We start from the raw sequence: 6,943 nt of genomic DNA, 5'->3' as shown, positions 1-6,943 counted from the left end.
TCAATATGAATTGCTTTTAAGTATCTTGCCCTGATCATTCCAACATAAAACCTAAGTTAATTAGATGGAAAGAAAAATGAGTAAATGTAGGGATTGTGTAAGCCAAATATTAGCTATGCTCTAGGATATACACAGAAACAGTTATCTGAAAAAGCATGGTGAAGATTTGCCCAGAGACAGTGACTCATACAATAGCCATGAACTTTGGACACAGTAAGAAAAAACCCTCAACAGCGCTCCTAGCACGAGATAAGGCACTGACAGTATGATTGGCTGGCAACTCAGCTACCGATAGGTGCATAAAGTGAGAATTTAGTAGCCTATCATAAGCTGTAGATGATACCTTTTATAACCAATTAGAAGCTTAATAGAAATAGCCTATAAACAGTTAGGTATCTAGAAGCCTTATTTTTGCATATAGAAATAGCCTATGATAACTTGCGTATTCAAAAGTTTTATTATTAGCCTATAGATTTGAAAAACCTTATATTTGTAGCCTATAAGAAACGTATATTAGGAGAAATTAGACTTGTATTTAGCCAATAAAAAATTACTAGCTGAAACCCCTTCATTTGCATATGAAGGGTATAAAAAGCACACCTGTAAACAATAAAGCTTTGTCACTTTACCCAGACCATTGACTCCGTGTTTCATTGGTAAGCACTAGTAATGGTTTCAGGATCGGGCCTCGTAAAGTGAACCATCACAGGGTTGTCGAGACCCCCGTCCAGCGGGGATCGCGTCTCGTCAAGGAAACACATTTCATAATGGAAATCTTAGAAGTATGGGTAATGTTTTTCAATAATAATAATAATTAATAATAATAATTTATTAGATTTGTGTGCCACCCCTCTCCAAGGACTCGGAGCGGCTCACAACAGCAAAACACAATATACAAACCGAATGTTAAAAGCAATTTAAAACCCATCTTATAAAAAACAATCATACAACCTAACAAACTATACATAAAAAACCATAGTAGCTAAGGGGTGTATCAGTTTCCCCATGCCTGGTGACAAAGGTGGGTTTTTAGGAGCTTTTGAAAGACAAGGAGGGTATGGGAAGTCCTAATCTCTGGGGGGAGTAGGTTCCAGAGGGTCGGGGCCACCACAGAGAAGGCTCTTCCCCTGGGTCCCACCAGATGGCATTGTTTCATCGACGGGACCCGGAGAAGGCCAACTCCGTGGGACCTAATTGGTCGCTGGGATTCATGCGGCAGAAGGTGGTCCCAAAGATATTCTGGTCCGATGCCATGTAGGGCTTTATAGGTCATAACCAACACTTTGAAAAATGACCGGAAACTGATCAGCAGCTAGTGCCGATATTTCCTTGGTCAATATTTTATAAAGATTCTGCCATTTTGACCCGCATTTTTACTCAAGTAAAATAATTCAGGAAGTGGGTAAAACAAAACAAAAAGAAGAATTTTATATTTTCTAAAGGCATGTCAAAGGCATCAGTGAAAGACAAATGAATTCATTTTCCTGCTTTTGTTGCATCACTGAGAGCGCTTCAACCTAGAACAAAAAAGAGAAGTAGTTAAAACTCCTTGTTGAGTTTTACGATTATTGTAATTATAAAACATTTTCCGTTTTTTGAACGGAACATTTTTAACATATGCATACCACTCACAAAAATGAAAGATTCTATTCCGGTTAGTAACCTGTTTTAAATTACAGGGCTAATATTCTGGATATATCTCTATTTTTAAAAAAAATATGTAGCTAAGTGGAATAGCATAAAATTTGGTCTTCAAATAAATCAAAATGATGAAAGTGTTTTACTGAGTTTATTTTTTTTTAAACTGCACTATATGCTAGAAATATTCAACTGTATGCTAGAAATATTCAATTTGAAGTGATTACCTAAGTATCTTTACTTGGAATCCTTTGATTGAGTTGGTTAATCCACTTAAAACATTCTCTGATTTGGATCTGGATAATCTTCCAGGCACACAGATTGTACTCTTTATTTTTCAAGAAGTCTCTAAGCCTCTGAAAATATCTTTTCACTCTCAGCCTGGTCAACTGTAGTTTCTGTCCTCTTGGCGATCTGGTGCCACGTGCCACCTCAGTTTTCCAGCAAGCTTCTGCATTCTTTCTCTCCTGATCCAATCCGATGTGAAATTTTCTTACTGAGTTCTCATCCCAAGCCAATTCACTATGGTTTTCCTTGAAGATGAGGTCTATTTGTTGGAGGAGTTCTTTGATAGCTACTTTGGCATTCTGCCCCTGTAATTCATTAACCATGTTCGTCAAATTTTCTTCACTGGTATAGAGTGAGGAATCTATTATATCCCTGATACATTTTTGTGGAATAGTTGACCCAATATTTCTCGTTAGGAGATTCAGGTTGGCCAGGTTGGCTTCATGTAACCTGCTGCGAAGTTGGTTACAGTCCTGGGATGAAATTTCAGTGAAGAAGATCCCTAGGCAAATGAACAGACTTCTTGTAGTCATAGAAGACATGTTTGAATGAGAGTTTCAAGGTTTATACTCTGGAAAGATTCCTTGGAATATGTTGCAAAGCTAAATAATGTCTCTATATTTATACATTGAAATGTTCAACTTTATTTTTCAGTTTATATTGTGAAGATACCTTGACTTTTACTTTTCTGCTTGTATGTATGTATGTATGTATGTATGTATGTATGTATGTATGTATGTATGTATGTATACAGATGAAAAGTGCTAATTGGAGAAGTGACTACTATTTTGAAAACAGCATGCATTTCTTGGGGGGGGAAATCAGTTATAAGAAAAGTACCTTTTCTTTATTATAAACATTTAAATCCCTCGCTTCTAATTTAACTCCATTTCAGGGTGTTTTGCAGGAAGAGGTATATAGACTGGATCCCACCCCCCCACCCCCGTTGGGTTTCAATCAGTTTTTTGAGATCAAGGAGAAGATTTCTTACTTTCTCCATCACCCTCTCACATTACAAAAAGAAACATGTAGACAAAACCTACTACTTGACTGTGATTTATTTTGAGAAGACTGATGTTCTGAAGATAATGAAGGATGCTAGGTGGGAGTACAGCTTTCTAACCCAAGGTCTGTAAAGGTTTTCTTTTCAAGGCCCGCTCTCAAGAACATCTTATCTGCTCTTTGATAAGGGACTGCCAAGCCACATTTGGCAAAATTCTATGTTGACTGACTGGACAGTGAGAAACCATTACTCTAATATCTGTGTTTTTCCTTTCCCCCCATTTCATTTGATACAAGTGCAGATCAAGGTGAAAACTCCATCCGTTTATTTTTCTCTCCCTTCTCCCAGTCAGATAAAAAATTCTAATCTGTCTAAACTGTTTTTAGAAACTATTTCACCAAGGCCTAGTTAAGTGAAAGTAACTCTATTTTCATGAATAAAGCCTGAAGTCAGTGCTCGATGACTGCAGATATTCAAGAAAAGACTGGACAGTCATTTGTCTGGAATAGTATAGAACAGTGATGTCGAACCTTTTTTTCCTTGGGTGCTGAAAGAGTATAAGCGTGCACTATCACACCTGCGTGAGTGCCCACACCCATAATTCAATGCCTGGGGAGGGCGAAAACAGATTCCCCCGCCCACTGGAGGCCCTCTGGAGGCCAGAAACAGCCTATTTCCCAACTTCTAGGCTTCCAAAGGGTAAAAAAAGTTATAAGGTGAAATGATAAAAAAATTGATGCTTGTTTAGGTAACGTTTTATTTTCATTTTGTGAAAATGTAAAACTTAGGTCTTTAGTCATTTAAAATTTATGAAGTTGAATGACCAAATTGTTTACAAAAGCTTATTTAACTTACTAGTTGTCGTTGCAATTAACAATTGAAACTTAGCAGGTTAATCATCCACAATTTATGAAGTTGAATCACCAAAAATTTTACAAAAGCATACCTAACTTACTAGTCTTCATTGAAATTTACAGTTGAAATTTAGTTGGTTAGTCTTCCAAAGTTTTGAAGTTAAATGAGCTAAATTTTTATGAAGGCTTAAGAAATATACTACAGTAATTTTCATTTCCTTAAAATGTTAAACTTAGGTCTTTGGTTATCCACAATTTATGAGGTTGAATTATCAAAATTTTCACAAAAGCTTATACAAAGTTGTTAAAACTTACATCATCCACAATTTTAGTCATTCCAATTTTATGAGATTAAATGACCAAAATTTTCATAAAAGCTTACTAATTTACCAGTCTTCATTGCCGTTAATAGTTGAAAGTTAGCTAGTTAGTCATCCAAAATTTATGAGATTGAATGACCAAAATTTTCACAGAAGCTTACACAATATTTATTCTTCACTGCAATTAACAGTTAAAAGTAGGTCATCCAAAATTTTAGAGATCCAAAATTTTTGAGGCTGAATGACTAAAACTTTCATTAAAGCTTATATAACTTTGTATTGTTCATGGAAATTAAGAATTGAAACTTAGATCATCCACAATTTTAGTCATTCAACATTTATGAGGGTAAATGAACAAAATCTTCACAAAAACATATACAACTTTTCATTGTTCATTGCAATTAAAAGCTGAAACTTAGGCCATCCAAACATTTTAGTCATCCAAAATTTATGAACTTGAATGACCAAAATTTCCCCAAAAGCTTAATTTACCAGTCTTCGTTGCCAATTGAAAGTTAGCTAGTTAGTTATCCAAAATTTATGAGCTTGAATGACCAAAATTTTCAGGACAGCTTAAGAAATTTTCTTCATTGCAATTAAAAGTTAAAATTTGTTTTCCAAAGTTACGAGATTAAATGATCTGAACTTTGATGAAGACTTAGATAACATTGCATTCATGAAAATGTGAAACTTAATTCTTTAGTCATCCAAAATTTATGAGATTTAGTGTCCCTATTTTTTTATGAAAGCCTGTGAAACATACTTGTCTTTGGTGCAATTAATTGTTAAATCTTAGACAGTTAGTCCTCCAAAGTTATGAGATTAAATTAATTATGTTTTGATGAAGGCTTATGTATCATACTAGACTTCATGCCCATTAAGAGTTGAAGTTTAGATACTTTGTCCCACAAAAATTATGAGGTCAAAAAACAAAAGTTTAGGTTAGGTTAGTTAGTTATCAGAATTTATGAGGATAATAATAACTATAGGGAAGTTTAATCACTGATGATATAAATACCATAACTAGCTGAAAGTTGCAACAGATCTCAGAAAATCTTTTCAAAGAGCTAATCAGGAGTTACTACATCATTCATCTTAACCATGGTTATGAACAGTTGCTGTCTCTATATTTTGATAGGGATAATCTTTGGTGAAATCTCATGTGAGAACTGTTACCAACTTCAGAAGAAGCTGCTAAAAGCCAACCAGGTCAACTTCAATCTTCTAAGTAGAAATATAGAATCAACCATTCCTCTACGATGTATCAGGGACTTCATAGATTTACCACTTGAAAACGCTAAAAAAATATTGATTGATATGAATGATAAATCCCAGATGGACATTGCAAAAACAGCTGTTAAAGAAATCCTCCAACAGTTAGATCTTATCTCCAGACAAAACCATACTGAATTGGTTTGGCATGAGGGCTCTTTAAGAGATTTCCACATTGGACTGGATCAGCAGATTAAGATGCTGGAAACTTGCTGGAATACAAAGATGGAACAAATCATCACATCTCCAAGGAATCTGAAATTGCAGCTGACCAGGCTGAGAGTAAAAATATACTTCCAAAAGCTCAGTGACTTCTTGAAAAATAAGAAGTACAGTTGGTGTGCTTGGAAAATTGTCCAGATCCAGATGAAGGTATGTTTTGAACTGATTAATTACTACATCCAAAGGGCCCTCTTTAAAGCTACTGATTTCTGAAAATAATTGTTTTCAGTTAAAAAAGCAGGGGGAGGGGGCAGTTTCACATGTATCTCTAGTGCAGTGTTTCTCAACCTTGGCAGTTTGAAGATGGGTGGACTTCAACTCCCAGAATTCGGCAGAGGAGGGCTTGGCACACAGCCAAGGCAGTCAATCTTCCTTATCTTCTATAGCTTCAGATGATGACATTTTGGACCCATGCAAGTGCAGAATTATGCATAGAAGAGACCAAGTAAGAACATATTACAGGAAATAAGGGAGTCCACCTGTGTTTGGGTGGGGCTCCAGTAATTAGGGCTGCTGCTATAAATATCAGCATGTGGGTTTGGCCATTGTGGAAGAATATCTGTTGCAGTTTCATCAGGAATCTTGTGCGCTGGACTTTGTTGCTTTTTCATGCCTTTGAAACCAAAGCAGAGCAGCGTGTGTGTGTGTCTCCCTTCGTTGGAAGAAGAAGGGGGGTGCAGTTTCTCCACATCTGCTGGCTAAGTACTTAATGACTGCTTAAGGGAAATTGTACAGACTACCTGGTTGTTTTGGGAAGAGTGCTCTTTGCAATACAAAAAGAGTGCTTAGTTTATTTGACTTTTGTGATAAAGAACATTGTTTTGAATTTTCAAACGTGTGTGTGTCTGAAATTTGTATCCTTGCATTTTCGGGAGGCTTCTATCAGAGAGCACGACAGAACAGCCAGGTCAACGTCATTTGTGTCAGGGGCGCCTACCAGTGCTCTACCAGTGCAAATGGGCTCCTGAGCTCTGTTTTTGCCTGTCATGGCCTCCTGCACCCTCTGCCAGTGAAAATGGAGCTTTGGAGGGCCACCTGCTCTCGCAAAATTTATGAGGTTGAATGACCGAAATTTTCATGAAATCTTATGAAGCTTACTACTCTCTTTTGCAATTAGCATTTGAACCTTAGGTATTTGTTTGTTTGTTTCTTTGTTTGTTTGTTTGATTGATTGATTGATTTTTTGTGTGCCGCCCTTCTCCTTAGACTCAGGGTGGCTTACAACATGTTAGCAATAGCACTCCTTAACAGAGCCAGCATATTGCCCCCACAATCCAGGTCTTCATTTTACCCACCTTGGAAGGATGGAAGGATGAATCAACCTTGAGCCGGTGATAAGATTTGAA

At 36.5% G+C, this 6,943-nt stretch overlaps 2 protein-coding genes across 2 annotated transcripts; one reads left to right on the top strand and one right to left on the bottom strand.

Annotated features, from left to right (window-relative positions):
• Positions 1-1,865: 1,865 nt before the first annotated feature.
• Positions 1,866-2,468, bottom strand: LOC139159577 (interferon beta-like). The gene has a single exon (XM_070736887.1). The coding sequence runs from the start codon at positions 2,466-2,468 to the stop codon at positions 1,866-1,868; it is 603 nt and encodes a 200-aa protein (XP_070592988.1).
• A 2,736-nt stretch (positions 2,469-5,204) lies between these two features.
• LOC139159576 (interferon kappa-like) lies at positions 5,205-5,810 on the top strand. Its single transcript, XM_070736886.1, has one exon. The coding sequence runs from the start codon at positions 5,205-5,207 to the stop codon at positions 5,808-5,810; it is 606 nt and encodes a 201-aa protein (XP_070592987.1).
• Positions 5,811-6,943: the final 1,133 nt, after the last annotated feature.

Source organism: Erythrolamprus reginae, chromosome 2 (genome assembly GCF_031021105.1).
Source record: "Erythrolamprus reginae isolate rEryReg1 chromosome 2, rEryReg1.hap1, whole genome shotgun sequence".
NCBI classification, from domain to species: domain Eukaryota; kingdom Metazoa; phylum Chordata; class Lepidosauria; order Squamata; family Dipsadidae; genus Erythrolamprus; species Erythrolamprus reginae.
The sequence above is the reverse complement of the archived record's forward strand: the minus strand, read 5'-3'. Positions and strand labels throughout refer to the sequence as shown.

Excerpts from the sequence above, each read along its gene's own strand:
- LOC139159577 (XM_070736887.1), bottom strand. The coding sequence starts at position 2,468 with ATGTCTTCTATGACTACAAGAAGTCTGTTCATTTGCCTAGGGATCTTC.
- LOC139159576 (XM_070736886.1), top strand. The coding sequence starts at position 5,205 with ATGGTTATGAACAGTTGCTGTCTCTATATTTTGATAGGGATAATCTTT.